This window comes from Clupea harengus, chromosome 18, assembly GCF_900700415.2.
Source record: "Clupea harengus chromosome 18, Ch_v2.0.2, whole genome shotgun sequence".
NCBI lineage: Eukaryota > Metazoa > Chordata > Actinopteri > Clupeiformes > Clupeidae > Clupea > Clupea harengus.
Window position 1 is genome coordinate 668,533 of NC_045169.1, and position 18,444 is coordinate 686,976.

At 39.9% G+C, this 18,444-nt stretch overlaps 1 protein-coding gene across 1 annotated transcript; it reads left to right on the plus strand.

Moving 5' to 3' along the window:
- The first annotated feature begins 1,497 nt into the window (after window positions 1-1,497).
- pmpca (peptidase, mitochondrial processing subunit alpha) lies at window positions 1,498-14,182 on the plus strand. Its single transcript, XM_031585082.2, has 13 exons — window positions 1,498-1,611; window positions 1,926-2,134; window positions 2,233-2,312; window positions 2,506-2,588; window positions 2,681-2,775; window positions 4,011-4,111; window positions 4,400-4,663; window positions 6,099-6,191; window positions 9,209-9,327; window positions 10,923-11,013; window positions 11,272-11,334; window positions 11,486-11,630; window positions 12,321-14,182. The coding sequence occupies exons 1-13, from the start codon at window positions 1,565-1,567 to the stop codon at window positions 12,488-12,490; spliced, it is 1,560 nt and encodes a 519-aa protein (XP_031440942.1). The 5' UTR covers window positions 1,498-1,564; the 3' UTR covers window positions 12,491-14,182.
- The last annotated feature ends 4,262 nt before the right edge of the window (window positions 14,183-18,444 follow it).

Here is an 18,444-nt window from a genome sequence, read left to right on the forward strand (position 1 = left end):
TCAGTTTGGTTGATTCTTGTAATATAGTTTACCATTTCTTGTAGTTATAAACTGTTCATTCATTAACCATCCATTTAATAATCTGAATATTTTCACGAAGTCAGATTAGGCATCCAACATGCTGGACATGTTCGTGTAAGATCATGCCACAAGCATATTCCTACCTCACTATTACATACAAGAGGGACGGCCTTGTATTACATGAATGTAAACCTTTATTACTTTATTACTTTATTACCTTTATTACTCTTCTAATCTCACTTTCAGTTTTCATATCTACGTATGTGCTCTGCTGTTATTTTACGAAGTAGCCCACCTACCATTGCATAACCCACAACTGTTATAGGCTGATAATGTTTTCCTGTTTGCATTACCTGAGAGTTTCATATACATTTTGCATGGTCTCACGGACTGCAACTGCTTTTCTATATTTGCATGACTAACACTCCCTTTATATTGCACAGTTCATTCAAGATTCTACTGTACTTTTTTTAAGTAGCCTTGTGGAAGTAATAGCTTTTAAAAACTACGACACAAATGAAGGCTTTGTTTCCTTTAGTCTTCTTGCAAACAGACTGACCCAATTTTAATTTTGGAAGCATCTATGTTCAGTACCTATATACATACCATTCCCCCCCATGTCTTTCTGATGTCAATACTGCATCTAGAGGTCAGAGGTCAACAGGCCATGCACTTCAATAGCTGTGGACGCCTCCTGGATGACAATTCACACTTTTCATTTTAAAATCTTGTTCTACACTTTCCAACAAACAGATTCCACCACTATATTGAGAGGGTACAATGTTTTGCTTTCTCAGCCTAACAATTTAGGTATTCGTGTACATGTCAATTGGGCATAGAAGGCGCTCGAAAGACTAGATGACATGCGGATGACGGTTGAAACAATCAGATTTTACAATCATTGTACCTCATATTGAAGCAGTTTCAATTTTTTCCAGCCTGTCACCTTTTGATGTGTCACTGAGTCAGTTTGACCCATTTGAATGATTAGGCTCCCTTCTTGAAAGACAAAAGTAAAAAGAACAAAACAACGGCTCAAGATGACAGATTGCCTAAATTTCAGATAAACTATTATGATTAACTTCATGAATATGCCTATATTCTGCCTATGCAGAAACTATTTACACATTGATAGACAATTCTGGTGTATTTGATGATAAGAGGGTGCTGATACATTAAGCATATGTTTCAAAATGTCACATATAAATCTGCTGGCTATTTTTTTGTTATTATTATTTCGTGTGCACATGTAACGTCATTTTTGTTGAACAACAGGCATAGTCTCACAGAAGTGCGCAAAAGATGGACAAACGGATGGATTTAACTGGCTGAGGCCATTTCGTTCGTGCTGTTATAGCGTAGCCAGTAGATATGTTGGGCTTTTACTTTGACTTTTTATCGTCGCCCATCCTAAACCGGAAGCGACTGTCGGCATTTGTCCAGAGCCCGTCCTCTGATTCGTCCTAGGCTAATTTCACAAGAGACCGCAATATCTTCCGGGTTTAAGGCATAGGCACCTTTTCCAAAGGCAAGTACTTTCAATATGGCGACCCACATGTCAAGATTTAAGGCTTGGGGACGAGTACAGAGGTAAAAAGTAATTTGAAGAAATTTGGTTGAGGGATAATGTTAATTAGATGTCAGTTGGGCGGTGTCTGCATACATAATTTAATGTAGGGCTTGCCATTTCAGTTCAGCTTTTTATTTGCAGGTATTATGTAGCCTAGCCCTACAACACTAAAGGAAGACAGCTAACTTGGTTAGCTTATCAATTTCTCCATAAACTCAAGCGGAGTGCTCGTATCTGTTAATGTCTAATTTTGCATGAAACACGAGTTACACAGATATAGGACGAAATGTGTAGGCAAATGTATTAACTATCTGATATGTCTGCAATGTTACAGGTTTGGCATCGCCGCATGTAGGCAGTACAGCAGTGGCAGCAGCAATGGTTATCCAAATGTGTCTCTTTCCGCCCCCTTACCTGGAATCCCAAAGCCAGTGTTCGCTTCTGTGGACGGACAGGAACAGTACGAAACAAAGATCACAACTCTTGAAAACGGCCTTAAAGTTGCCTCACAGAATAAATTTGGCGAATTTTGCACAGTTGGAAGTAAGTCTGTGTAGTTTACAATCTGTTTTCTCTGAGTGTCCCTCAACCATTTTGATCTTTTATCTTTAAGATTATATTGTTTCCCAATCTTTTATTAGTTTTAGTAAACTCCGGATCAAGACATGAAGTTAGATACCCAAGTGGGATCTCACATTTTGTGGAGAAGCTTGCCTTTTCTGTAAGTGTCAACTATGTTAATGTTATAATTAGTCAGTTTAGTACATTTGTGATATTCTCTTAATATCCTCCAAACATAGTCCTGTCTATACAAATAATACTATGCTGTAGTCTTCTCAGCAGGCATTGCGGAGTGACTAGGGAGTTAAAAATAGTTTTGGAAATGTACAAATTAATTTGACTGTTTACTGAAGTCCACAGCACAGTTTGGAAGTAAGGACGAAATTCTCATGACTCTGGAGAAACATGGTGGCATCTGTGACTGTCAAACATCCAGGTATTTAATAGTACAGTTATAAAACAGTTATTTTGAGGCAGTAGTGCAAATCCTGCGTGGGTTTTCTACATGTGTTTTGTGTTTGCCTGCAGAGACACTACTATGTATGCTGTGTCTGCGGAGGTGAAGGGCCTGGATACTGTGGTCAGCCTTCTGTCAGATGCTGTTCTGCAGCCACGCTTGCTAGGTGAGTGTGGATGTTCAGGAGCTGCTCTAGTCTGACTGCTCTAGTCTGCTCTCTGAAGGTGCAGGGCTTCCACTTTCATAGTCGCTCTTTCACATATAAAAATCCGCTACAATGTCAGATTAAAAACAACCTGTAATCGATAACTAATTGCCATTCTCACTTAGCTGTCAAACTCAGACAAGTTCTGTGTGTCTTCATTCCCACAACCATCCCAACCAGGCCACACCTGAACATTTGCTGACTAGTCTGAAACAATGCAGGCTTTGCCCCTCTCTAAATCAGCTCACCAATAAAAGACAGCCTTTTGTTGAAATGGATCCCAACCACTTGTGGATGATGTTAAATGGCTTCACATAGACAATTAACAATCCTGAGAGAAATGATGGGACATTAGTGAGGCAAGGGCTTACTAGTGAATGAAGGGGAGAAGTCTGCCCTCCCCCTTGGCCTTCTTGAAAGCGTGAATCCTGTTGTTCACATTCCCACTAGCAGAAGATTGTTGTTAACATTAGTAACAGTAAACTGCTTTCAATGTGAGTGGGAATTGAGCCTTAAGTCTTAAGTCAGGCATAACCTCTACACTTGTGAAACCTTCCATCAGTTGTCTCTAAGACCCTTAACATTTCTGCCTGGCTGGGAATAGGGTTCTAGTCAGATTTTATATCATTTCACAGGAAAGGATATGGATGAGGAAATTGAGGACCATGGTGTCATCCACTGTTTTTGACAGGACAGATCCAATCCATTACATGTCAGGGGCACTCTACGTCAATTCACCCAGGGATCTTTATGCAAATGTTCAAGTACAAACTTCAAATTATGAATTACCAATTAGCTACCCCCTTTTCATGTACTTTATTTCTTGGTTTAGAACATGGCACAAGAGGCAGCCACATACATTTGCTTTTGAATGTATTCATCTTCACTTTATCCAGTGAACAGATGTTGGTTTTGTATCCATCAGTATGTGTGCTCCCTGGGTATTTAAGTCATGACCTTGATGTTGACAGCCTCTTTCTGTACCAGCTGAGCTTGGTAGTGTTGGCACCACTAGTTGAGCTCCAAGTCTCCCCACTCAGCCATTTTGGTAAAACCTTCCGGACAGCTATTTCAGGAAGCTGCTATCTAAGATTGATGGTCAGAAGCACATTTAAAAAAAAAACAAGTTCAATATAAGAATGATGACACTAAGATTCGTGTAATTTAAGTGGTTCGGAAATTCTGTGTTCCTTCAGATGAGGAAATTGAGATGGCAAGGATGGCAGTCCGTTTTGAGCTGGAGGATCTGAACATGAGGCCGGACCCTGAGCCTCTGCTCACAGAAATGATCCACGCAGTAAGTCATCTTTTTTTAAAGGGGATCGGATTCTGTTCCGTATTCTAGTGGATGAAACTAATAATCATTCTCCACATGTATTTGTACTATTGTGGAGTGGTATTGAGTTATTTACAACTGGTGATGTGATTGTTTGTGGATATGTTTTTCCCTATGTGTATTGTTTTTCTACTGTGGTTTGTGTATGTATGTTTGTGAGTTAAGTTAAGTGTATAAGCTACTGGATGACCTAAATTTCCTTCGGGATTAATAAAGTATCTATCCATCTATCTATCTATCTATCTATAGGCTGCATATCGTGGGAACACAGTCGGGCTGGCTCGCTTCTGCCCTGTGGAGAACGTGGAGAAGATAGACCGGGCTCTGCTCCACTCCTATCTCAGGAGTTATTACTGCCCCGAGCGCATGGTCCTGGCCGGCGTGGGGATCGAGCATGAACAGCTGGTGGCCTGTGCCAGGAAGTACATGCTCGACCTGAAGCCCGTGTGGGGAGCCAGCACAGCAGGCAATGTGGACCTGTCAGTAGCCCAGTATACTGGGGGCATCATCAAGGTAGGCTCACTTTAGATGGTGTGGTTTTCAGCCTTAGCTAGTGTGCACCACATGCCACCAATACATATACATACCCAATCAATCAATCAATCACCTGTAAGATCACTGAGACCAGTTCATTTGGCTCTATTCAGTATGCTGATATACAGTGGGGAAAATTGAACCCCTGCCGATTTCGCAAGTTTGGCCACTTGCAAAGAAATATGTGATCTATAATTGTAATAGTAGCTGTATTTTAACAGTGAGAAACAGAATATCAACAAAAAAAATCCAGAAAACTGCATTTTATAACATTTATGACTTAATTTGCATTTGATTATATAATACTTATTTTCCCCACTGTATGTAATACTACCGTGCACTGTGAAGCGTTTGGCTAGATATTCAATGAGTTAAGGCATGGCACAAAAGGAATTGTATGATTGCTGAATGAATGAACAGTTTGTTCTTACAATAAACAGGAAACGTAGTTGTTACAGCTACAGACCACATTGAATGTAAGATGGAAAGCCAAACTGGTACTTACAACTGTAAACAATGACAGTACTCATGGTATGGTTGCCAATTGTTAAATATAACAGCCAGTTAAACCATATAAACCTTAAATACGTTGCGTGCAAAGAACCTGAAAACGAAATCAGTGAGTGAAAGAGGTCTCAAAGGAGAGAAGCGGCTTTAATGCCCTAAAATGCCTGATCCAAGAACCTGATTACGAACCAAAACGATTTCATAACTTGCTTATGCTGCGGGTCTAAATATGATATGATAAATATGCTAACTTAGTTTGTGACTTGCGACTTTCCGTGCATCTAATAAGAAGATTGTACTTGTACATGTTTATAATGACAGACATTTTACAGCATTTTCGGACATTTTACACCACTTTGTGGCGCTCAAAGACCATTAAATCAAACTCAGCTGCCTTAAAGCAAAATGAAAACCCCATACCCCCATCTGTTTTCAATGAGAAAATAAGTGATTCAAAATGGCAATTCAAAATGAGCAAGCTTATCAAAAAGCTGCAACAAGCCCGTTGAAAGCCATTAGGACAGACCTGTGAGCGCTGGAATGTTATTAATACTCTGACTATCCAGGGGTCAACTCTGTTTTATTCATTAATATTATTATAGAATATTGGTGCGATAACTAAACAGATCTATCTGATAACAAACATAACTGCACACAACATTATAGGAGTCAAATAGCTGGCGAGGTGTTTCCTGGGTCACGTAATAGAATTTAATGTAAAAAACAACAACATCTCTGATCAACTTGTCAAATCAGACTTCTTTTACTCACACATCAAAATATTAAATCAGTCAAAGTAAATTTGTTATAATTACCTCTGTCATATTCCTAAAATGTATTCTATTAGTTAATATATACCTATATAATATGCCTATAATCTATAACTATGTTTTGTCTCTAATCTCAGATGGATAAAGACATGTCAGATGTGAGTCTTGGTCCCACTCCTATCCCTGAGCTAACACACATCATGATTGGGCTGGAGAGTTGCTCGTTCCTGGTGAGTTGGATCTTTGAGACTCCTCTTCTGCAACTATATATGTCCAGAAGAGAGAGATGCTATCTATTAAGAGCATCTGTGTTCTTTTTTATAACATGCTTTTCCAGAAATGTCAATCATCTCATGTCTCAGTCCTCAGAAATGAATATAAATAATTAATCTTTTTCAGGAAATTCAGTCTTCAGGAAATGCACAACCATAGAATTGGCGTATGTGGGATTTAAGGAAAATACATTTTTATGTGGGAGACAATAATGGGACAAATTTGGGTCTGAAAGAATTGCATGTGCATAAAAGAACTGTAATCTTTGGTACACACGTGCAGTCTAAAGGAATGGAAGACCTTGTGATGGTCTGCCTGACCTCAAACATTTAGAAGTCAACCCAAGAATGACATATTCCAGTATCACTCATACAAAACATACGTCATTCTTCTCATACAGTAGTTTTATGCAAGTTATTATATTATATTAAGTTTTATGATTTAAGCAACTCAGTCATTTCTCAGTGCTCCATTAGCTCTCATCCACTCAAGTTGCTGAATGCTGAACCCCATTCATAATCAGCTTTGAGGATTAAGAGCTATTGTGGCAATGTTTCCATAAAGTACATTTTCCCTGCATTTTGTTGTAGAGTTCAGCATACAGCGGGTAAAATAAGTATTGAACACGTCACCATTTTTCTCAGTAAATATATTTCCAAAAGTGCTATTGACATGACATTGTGTGTGTGTGTGTGTGTGTGTGTGTGTGCTATTGACATGAAATTGTCACCAGATGTTGGTAACAACCCAAGTAACCCATACATACAAAGAAGCCAAAACAAATTATTTCAGAAATTAAGTTATGTGTAATAATGTGAAAAGACACAGGGAAAAAGTATTGAACATGCTTACTGATATTTATTTAATACTTTGTACAAAAGCCTTTGTTGGTAATGACAGCTTCAAGACGCCTCCTGTATGTAGAAACTAGTCGTATGCTTTGCTCAGGTGTGAGTTTGGCCCATTCTTCCACACAAACAGTCTTCAAATCTTTTTTTTTTTTTTTTTTTTAAGATTTATCTTAATCAGATAGGACAGTGAAGGTTTGACAGGAAATGAGTTGGAGAGTGGGATCGGGACTCAATTCTAGCAGCTTTCTATTTTCTTTCTCTGAAACCAATTGAGAGTTTCCTTGGCTGTGTGTTTGGGGTCGTTGTCTTGCTGAAATGTCCACCCTCGTTTCATCTTCATCATCCTGGTAGTTGGCGGCAGATTTTTATCAAGAATGACATTTTTCCATTCATCCTTCCTTCAATTATGTAAAGTTTGCCAGTACCGTATGCTGAAAAGAAGCCCCACACCATGATGTTCCCACCTCCAAACTTGTGTTTTTAGGGTGATGTGCAGTGCCATTTGGCCTCCAAACATGGTGTGTATTATGGCATCCAAAGAGTTCAATTTTGCTCTCATCTGACCAGACTATATTCTCCCAGTATTTCACAGGCTTGTGTAGTTGTTGTGCAGCAATTTTAAACGAGCTTCAACATGCTTTTTCTTCAGCAATGGAGTCTTATGTGGTAAGCGTGCATACAGGCCATGGCGGTTGAGTGCATTACTTATTGTTTTCTTCTAAACAACTGTACCTGCAAATTCCAGCTCTTTCTGAAGCTCTCCACAAGTGGCCCTAGGCTCTTGGACAACTCTGATAATTCTTTTAACTCCTCTGTCAGAAATCTTGCGAGAAACACCTGGTCGTGGCCAGTTTATGCCGAAATTATGTTCTTTCCACTTCCGGATTATGGCCCCAACAGTGCTCACTGGAACATTAGGAAGTTTAGAAATGCGTCTGTAACCAATGGCATCAGTATGTTTTGCAACAATAAGGTTGCGAAGGTTTTGAGAGCGCTCTTTGCTTTTACCCGTCATGAGATGTTTCTTGTGTGACACCTTGGTAATGAGACACTTTTTTTTTTATAGGCCATCAGTTGGGATTGAACCAGCTGATATTAATTTGCACTGACAAGGGGCCGGATTGCTTTCTAATTACTGATAGATTTCAGCTGTTGTCTTGGCTTTCCATGCCTTTTTGCACCTCCTTTCTTCATGTGTCATTTCACATTATTACACATATATTAATTTCTGAATGTATTTGTTTGTTTCTTTTTATGTATGGATTACTTCGGTTGTTACCAACATCTGGTGAAAAAAATCATGTCACTAGCATCTTTGGAAATATATTTACTGAGAAAAATGGTGACGTGTTCAATACTTATTTTAGCCGCTGTATGTGCAATGGAGTCATGGTATCATTTGCCTATCGTTAAGCCCTGTGGCCCTTAGTTACTGTTGCTAAGTCTGACACAACTAGCAGAGCAGGCTAGAGTTACCATGACCACTGTCAGCATCAAAGCTAGCTATATCCCAAGAGGCTCCACACAACATTCAGACACAGGTCCTGATTTTGTCTAGAAGCTGACTTCATTCTGCCATGGAGGGAGGGATATGTACCAAATGTAAAGCTAGATGTAGACATTTACATTTAGTCATTTAGCAGACGCTTTTATCCAAAGCGACTTACATATGTGCGACTTACAATGTATACACATTTTTTACATTTACACTGATGGCACACTGCACATCAGGAGCAATTAGGGGTTCAGTGCCTTGCTCAAGGACACTTCGACAGGGAATCGAACTAGCAACCTTCTGATTACTAAACGACTTCTCTACCTCCTGTACCACTGTCGCCCCCACTCTGGAGCTATACGCTTAAGATCTCTGAGTGGAGCAGGGCCTGGGCTGGCATTGGCTTGTCTGTGGTTTTTGGGCGGGGCTTGGACATGGGTGAATTGAAAAATGGATTGAATTGAAAGTGTCCATGCAGTACTTCTAGATAGAATAGATCACCACGCCACTAACAGGCTTTGGACATAGAAACACATGGCACATGAAAGCTGCATGTCTGAAGGGAGATTTATTACCTGGACCAATTAGATTCAATGATCCACCTGTGCGTTATTGTTTTGTGTGACAGGAGGATGACTTCATTCCTTTTGCCGTCCTCAACATGATGATGGGAGGCGGAGGCTCCTTCTCTGCAGGTGGCCCGGGAAAAGGCATGTTTACACGTCTCTACCTGAATGTGCTCAACAGGTACAATATCACAGCTTTACACGTCTCTACCTGAATGTGCTCAACAGGTACAACATCACAGCTCCACACAAATACAATATCACAGCTCCACTCCACACAAATACAATATCACAGCTCCACTCCACACAAATACAATATCACAGCTCCACTCCACACAAGTACAATATCACAACTCCACACAAGTACAATATCACAGCTCCACACAAATACAATATCACAGCTCAACACAAATACAATATCACAGCTCCACACAAATACAATATCACAGCTACTGTGTACAACATCACAGCTACTGTGTACAATATCACAGCTCCACACAAATACAATATCACAGCTCCACACAAATACAATATCACAGCTACTGTGTACAACATCACTGCTACTGTGTACAATATCACAGCTCCACACAAATACAATATCACAGCTCCACACAAATACAATATCACAGCTCAACACAAATACTGCATTTTTTTTCCAAAGACATCAGTTTATTAATCAGTTTTTGTAATATACTCATTAGTTATATCTGAAAAATATTACACAGATATGGCTTTTTATTTACACATTTCCATCAAAGAACTCATTAGACGTTTATCAGATTTTTGGTTATTATCTGGTTGTACCTTAGTGGAGATGTCCAATCCTTACATCAAAACATTTAACTGTGTATTCATAATTGAATGCTTACTGAGTGATAAGTGCAAACCAGAATAACTTTCACTTTGAGGGAGTTGGAAGATGGAATGCACCCAATACAAATACTTTGGTGTGACGATTAACATGTCTGATTCCTGAGTGAAGTCTTCAAATAAAAGGGAGGTTCTCTGTCTTAGCCCTTCCTCCACTGTGTATTCCATGCATGTGTGTGTTTAACCTTCCCCTGTTCTGGGCTCCTGGCTTGACACCATTAATCTCACGCAACACTGTCCTGAACCGTCCTGATGTAACAATTGAAGGAGTTCACTGGTAGATAATCCCTTCCCAAGCCTTAGACTGCAACAGGAATATTGTGTAGAGTTTGTTTACTTTGTTTACGCTCCCTTCACTTCCTAAAAGTCTCCCAGTTCCTGCAGACGAGAAATAGATAAATATCCAGACAGCATGATGTTACCACTGCCATATTTCACCACTGGGGATGGTGTTTCTGAGGGACTGGGATGGTGTTTCTGAGGGACTGGGATGGTGTTTCTGAGGGATTTGTAGTTTTAGAGTTACGTACTGGGATGGTGTTTCTGAGGGATTTGTAGTTTTAGAGAGTTACGTCACATGTTGAGCTTTGAGGATTGGCCAGAAAGTTCTCTTTAAAAATACATTTGCCATTGAAGGCCTAACCCATCTGCCAGGTCTAAACCTAACCCTTCACACACTGCCATTATTCCCTTGATTTGGAGCTTAATGAGTAACTTTAATGATGACATTAGAATATGTTATGGAATTGAACTACTGATAACACACAGCGTAATAACCTGCTGCCATTTAACATTTCTATGTCTTTTAGTTGGTGATGGTGTGACTTCTTTGAGAGAATATTAAAACTGGTTTGTATAGTGTAAATTCTACATAAACCTGTTGTGTTGTTCTATAATGCCTTCCAGACATCACTGGATGTACAATGCTACTGCTTACCACCACAGCTACGAGGACAGTGGTCTCTTGTGCATCCATGCCAGTGCCGACCCCAGACAGGTACAATTTACATCCTCAATCTAGTTTCAAATTAAAAGTCACTAAAAGACCAGTTAGTGCCAGCAGGTAATGGCACTCGAATGTGCCGCATATAAGACAGACAGACTTGAAGTATCCATTTGGCTGTATGGTTTAAGGATGATATTAATAATAACCTCGTTACTGATTATGTAAACTGTTGGACATTTGGGTGGTCTTATTTAAAGCTTGCTCTGCTGAGAGGTACCTCTGTATTAACACGATTCGTGGTTTTTGAAGGTGCGGGAGATGGTTGAGATTATAACTAGAGAGTTCATTCAGATGGCCGGAACAGCAGGAGAGGTGAGCAGACGTCCACCATAATGAATGTCATAACTGCTCTGTGGTCAGTGATACGGCACTAACATCTTCTGTTCGGCCACCATAATGAATGTAATAACTGCACTGTGGTCAGTGATACGGCACTAACATCTTCTGTCCAACTGATACCAAGATGGAGCTGGAGAGAGCAAAGACGCAGCTTAAGTCGATGCTCATGATGAATCTGGAGTCACGTCCGGTTATCTTTGAAGATGTTGGACGGCAAGTTCTAGCCACAGGCAAGAGGAAGCTGCCCCATGAGCTGTGTCAGTTAATCAGTGAGTATTGGACTATATGGGATTGGATGTGTCAGTTAATCAGTGAGTATTGACTATATGGGATTGGATGTGTCAGTTAATCAGTGAGTATTGACTATATGGGATTAATAATAATAATAATAATAATACTTCAATTTTGTATAGCGCTTTTCTATATACCCAAAGTCGCTTTGACATTTTAGGACAAGCAAGACAAGACAACACTAAAATATAACAAAAAGGGTCGGACAAACAGACAAACAGAACATTATATAAAAAAGAAAAGTAGCAACTAAGTCTATTAGTGGAGGGGAGGGAGCAGGGGATGGTCATGGCGAGGTGAAGGCGAGGTTGAACAGGATGGTCAGGTGAAGGCGAGGTTGAACAGGATGGTCAGGTGAAGGCGAGGTTGAACAGGTGGGTTTTGAGGGAGTGTTTAAATAGTTCTATGTTGGGAGCCAGACGGATGGGGAGAGGGAGGTCATTCCAGAGGGAGGGTGCAGCAGCAGAAAAGGCCCTGTCACCCCAGGTCCGGCGCTTAGTCCTGATGGTTTTAAGAGTGTTTGCGCCGGCGGACCTGAGGCAACGGGTAGGGGCGTGGAGGGGGAGGAGGTCAGAGATTAGATGTAGTTTGAAGCCATCAAGCAGTTTGTCATTCTTCTTCAAGGTAATTATTCATCTGTGTACATTACTTTTCTGTGTTATTTGAAGGTAATGTTACAGCGAATGACATTAAGAGGGTGACGGCGAAGATGCTGCGTGCTAAACCAGCGGTGGCGGCACTGGGCGACCTCACAGAGATGCCCTCGTATGAGCACATCCAAGCAGCACTCTCCAGCAAAGATGGACGCCTGCCCCGGACGTATCGTCTCTTCCGATAGACTGACAATATCTTCTTCCACAATATGCTTTGGGGGTACAGACTGGGCACTTGCAAACTGGTCTTACAAGCAGACGGATTTCTGTTGTTTTTCTTATGACGCATTGTATTTGTTGTGATAAACATTGTATTCATGATTTCAGAAAACGACCTGGTATAATAGTGTTTGTAGACATGTTGGATCGGTGAGACTGGCTTGATAAAAAAAAAAAAAATTAGCAGAAGATCAATTTTCCACACACACACACAACAGATGGGATATCTTTTATTGATTTGAATCTGTTTGATAATCATTTTACCTGTGCGCTGCACTTTTCAGCTAGAGGAGCCGAGGAACCTGTGTCCTTTTGCCACACTCACATTTGGTGGTAATTGTAATTGTCCAAACTACAAATCACCTAACTGTACATGCATACACCTGTATGCTTCACTTCTTGAGTTTGGGAATTTGATGATCTGAGTTCTCAATAATTGAAATAGTATATGTGTTTCTCAATAATTGAAATAGTATATGTGTTTCTCAATAATTGAAATAGTATATGTGTCCTGTTGAACACGAGTGATATCATGACCCTAAGAGGACTCCTGAAACTCAAAGTTCTATTCCGACACGCCAGAACTACATAAGCTTGACCGTATGAATTGACAATGCCTGCACTGTGCACTGTGTACTAATATATTGATTTCTAGATCATTACACACACAGTATGTATCCTCTTGTTGTATAAGTAATGACTGGCCTCAAAGGTACAAGAATGTCCAATGGAACTACAGCGTTGGAGTTCGTGTGCCTTGGGCCTGTGTGTGCAGAAAAATGATGCATGGCAACTTTTACATGGTCTTAACAGTTGAGAAGATAACTTGTATTTGGGAGTGTGCCATCTGCAGAGGACAGACACACAGATTTGTGTGGAAATGTGTGATTTTGCAAGATACTGGTGGTAGTGTAACATGCATGTCACCTGGAGAATGACCACACATTTGCCCTTAAACAAACTTTTAATGGAATCTGAAATGGGTCTGCATTTGTATATATTAATATGTGCCCTTAAACTTGACACATCAGAAGAATCAGTTATTTTTTTTTTAAATATATACAGCCCCAGGTGAGGGTATCCCTGACCAAAATGTGCCCCCGGTGTGCAATATTCCATTTGTACACTCCTGAAAGATGTTACATACGAGATCAATACAAAAGTGTTTAAATCTGTATGTATATTGCACAATAAGATAACTTATGTCTGAATACATCAGTAGCTGTTAACATGGGTGAGCCTACCCTCCTCTCATGAACATTTGGACGAATGCAGCACCATTCTGGTCATTTGGTGTTGTACTGAACTTGATGAAGCCCTACAAGACAGATGTGGAGTGCATACGCACATCCCTGTATGAAGTTATCTTTTCATTGTTGCTGTTTTTTGTGTAGAAAGTTGCTGAGCATCGTTTTTATGGGTACATCAGGAGTATCGAAGGCTGTTACAAATAAGGCCTGAAATATGCATCTGAACAAAAAAAAAAATGAACTGTACATCAGAATCAATTGCTCCACTTCTCTTGTTCTGCATATTCATGGGTGTGTGTATAGGGCAAGGAATACAGTGTGTGTGTGTGTGCATCACATTTGAAGAGGGGTTAACTGTTACTTGTTGCTTGTCAAAAGGTCAAAATAAATGTGAGTCATTTCTATACACATAGATGTAAAGATTCAAATGCATATGGGTCACAGACATTCTTCAGTAAAGCAAGAATGATTGAAGGAGTGACATATGTAGGTGTCGTGCATCTGGACAAATGAAACGTCCCTCAAGAACAGTGAAGACCTCTCTTTTTAAATGAGACTGCAGCGTGCACCAATGAACCTCTTTGTCAGCTATTGAAATGGATTTCAGCCAACATGAAGGTATTATGTAGAGCTGGACACTGACTAATGGATTTCAGCCATCATGAAGGTATTATGTAGAGCTGGACACTGACTAATGGATTTCAGCCAACATGAAGGTATTATGTAAAGCTGGACACTGACTAATGGATTTCAGCCAACATGAAGGTATTATGTAGAACTGGACACTGACTAATGGATTTCAGCCAACATGAAGGTATTATGTAGAGCTGGACACTGACTAATGGATTTCAGCCAACATGAAGGTATTATGTAGAGCTGGACACTGACTAATGGATTTCAGCCAACATGAAGGTATTATGTAGAACTGGACACTGACTAATGGATTTCAGCCAACATGAAGGTATTATGTAGAGCTGGACACTGACTAATGGATTTCAGCCAACATGAAGGTATTATGTAGAGCTGGACACTGACTAATTACTACTCCCGTTTATTTCAATGGTCAATGCTTCACTCGCTGCCTCAGCCCAAAAAGTAGGAAATTGACCGCCAAAATCTTGGTTCTTGGTGCTCAGTTATGGCAGTGGTTCTCAAACTAGGGGTCGGGACCCCAAGTGGGGTCGCCAAACGTTTTTTGGGGGTCGCGAAATGATCTTGCTGCCCTGTGCATCAACATATTAGGCTTTGACATGCTCTATAGTCTATCAGAAATGGTGTTTTCTACATCAGGGTGGATAATGAAAACTAATATTGTCTCAGCAAGCAGTCTCATCATTCAAGATGAAACTGAATTTAGACCTATAATATCCTGTAAAAATGTGTGGGGGGTCGCGAGACTTGGCAAATGGATTTTATGGGGTCCCCGGACAAAAAGTTTGGGAACCACTGAGTTATGGCACCTAAACTGGTCACCTGACCAGCGAATAGCACTGATTGGCCACACTATGGGGAAAAAGACTTCCTGGTCAGTTACTAGCACCCAAACACACTGCTGCTGATTGGAGCGTACTCTCCTGATCCTGACCTCCCTGGGAGAGATGCATTGGCCTCACCGTGTGCTTGTGTCTTACACAATCTAGTGGGTGGATTCACACTTGAAGGAGCATTAAGGACGTTCTAATGTGAGAAGTTCTAATGTGACATAATGTACAAAAACCAGGGATCAACTTATTTTTCATAATTTTTCTTTCTTTAGGCCTACAGGTGCCAATTAGACCTTAAGCTAAGAAAAAAGCTTAAAGGCACTATGAGTAAGAATTTTCGTGAAAAAATTAACTGGACTAAAAATATTAACAGAATTCAGAAATCAGTTTTTAAGTTATTTATTAAATCATTAAGATCGCTAGCCAGAACGGCATATGGCTCCTTTAAACTAATTTATGGCTACAATATAGTTACAATGTCTATTAATTTCCTTTTGCCAACTTAAAAGGTTATGCAAGGTGTACCATGCATTTTGCCAATGTTTATTAGTGTTTTCTGCATTAAAGGAGCTGTATGCTTTTTTGGCTAGCTGTCAGCTAGTGAGCTAAATGATTTCATACACCACACTCACGCAGATCGGAGACTGGTCCAAACCTACCTCCTCTCCTTTCACAGAAACAACAACAATTTAACTTTTGTAGATATATCAGTGTCAAAACTGCTATTTCTTTATGTTCTGTTAATTTTTTTATGTAAACTAAAATTATTGCATGTAGCACCTTTAAACCACTTTAAGTTGCAGTCTTAGAGAAATCATTTTAAATGTGAAGGGCCAGGTCTGATGATAATTGTACAGTTTGCAATTCTGGCGAAAGGTTGTTGATATCTGAGTTCAACAGCCAATTCAATTACAATTTAGTTTGTTTCCCATTTACAGAGCCAGGACTGTGCAAACATTCGTTTTTTTGAGCGCACACATATAGTTTTAATCACTTGCTAGTAACTTTTTACACTTTTCATACTGAGCATCCAAAGAAAATAAATAATCAGCTCTCCCTTTTTCTTTAAAAGGTAAGTTCGTCAAATTCAGCAGATTGCTTCCCCCAGTCCTCCAGCTGTTGGTGCAGAGAACACAATCCTGTCTCTGTAGATGAGAGCAGAGAGAGAGAGTGGCTCGACCAACCCATCAACAATCACAGCCTATCAACACGGTGCTTCAGCAGCACGTCCTGGAGGGGTTTATTGTTTATTAAGGATCCCCCACCATAGTGGCATTTGATTGGCCCAAATTGAGCTCAAATATTAACAATGTTTTAAGAAACAGAGTCTGTTGCCATTGGCTGTATCTCACACAATTGTAACCCAAGTCTCCTTTGGCCAGATGTTTAAAAACAGCAGCACACACAGACATGGCAGAAACACTTGTTCTCGTTCTTGTTCATCTGATGGGTCGTTTCGTGTGGTTGATGTGATGTTTAATGGAATGCTTTGTTGCTCTTTTTCTTTCCCCAAACTTGACACGTCCTTCCCTGTATGCCCTGGCCTCTCTTCCTCTGCCCACACAGGAGGGCTTTTAAAGTGCTGCACCACTGTGCAATGAACCAAAGTAAATGCCCATTGACCTAGTGATGACAACCTGCCCCAAACTCCCTCATTATGGCTAAATACACCTGGAGATTTCTTTGTATTTTAAAGTGTGCTATACAAATAAAATCCATTATTATTTATTATTATTATTATTAAATATCAAGGTTAGACTGCTCACACTAAGAGTGCTGTGAATATCAAGGTTAGACTGCTCACCCTTAGACTGCACACACTGAGGAGACTAGAGAAGAACCAGCTACGGGAATTAAATGTACTAACCAATGAATAAACAAACACAAATATTTACCATGTAAAACATTTATTTAAATAAGTATCATGTTACAGTACCATAAAGAGGCTTAGTATGAAAACCATAGAAACACTTTAAGCCATTTCAAACAGAAGATCTATGGTTGTCACAACAGACAGAAGAAAAAAGGAGGGACTCGTACACAATGCTCGACAATCTCATTCACTTAAAACATAAAAAAAATGAATTACTGAAACGTACATGATGGTTTAAGGCCATTCATTTCTGTTGAAGGTCAACTGTGCCTTCACATAAAACACATCATTGATTCTCCAGGTATACAGTACAGTAACATATTGCAGTGGTTCTCAAACTTTTTGTCCGGGGACCCCATGAAATCCATTTTCCAAGTCTCGCGACCCCCCACACATTTTGACAGGATACTATAGGTCTAAATTCAGTTTCATCTTGAATGATGAGACTGCTTGCTGGGACAATATCAGTTTTCATTATCCACCCTGATGTAGAAAACACCATTTCTGATAGACTATACAGCATGTCAAAGCCTAATATGTTGATGCACAGGGCAGCAAGATCATTTCGCGACCCCCAAAAAACGTTTGGCGACCCCACTTGGGGTCCCGACCCCTAGTTTGAGAACCACTGACATATTGCAGCTCAAATGTGTAAAACATGACAAGAAGATGAGTTCACCACTGCTAATGCATTCACATGTTTTTTGTAAAGCACTGAATGACAAAGACATGGGCTCTAAATAAGGGATGTTAAGGTTATTCAGATATTTATGGTGGCCGTTTAAAATCTTAGAAGCAGAGAAACCTTTTCCATCAAGTTCCCCCGAACAATACACCACCTCACTGATTATTAATACTCACTTACGGGGCGGAGTACAGAATGACTCCTTTCGAGGCCTCTCAGGCTAACTTCAATGGGGCAGGTTGCCTGTGCGTTTGTAAAGATATGGAAAAAAACAAAAGTGCAAAAACAAAAATATTCTACTTTATGTCTGATTTTATATATTCAGAAAAAAAAGCGATTTTCTTTTTGACATTTTTCTGAATTAAGCAGAAGACATCCATCTTGCTAAGAACACTGATAAAGCCATAGCTTGCGTCATGTGTTCAATCTAATGTCTTAGACGCATGATAAAATGTGTAAACTTCATTATTTCATTGATATACCTATACTTCATGCTTCAGGCCTTTTGGGCTTTTATGTTATTATGAGATTGCTTTGGACATATCTGAAGTGTCTTTTGAAATGGTCTTGGAAGCTGCCTGTAAGTCATGGCTGAGTTTGAAAAACTCACTTTTTTTTTGTTTTTTTA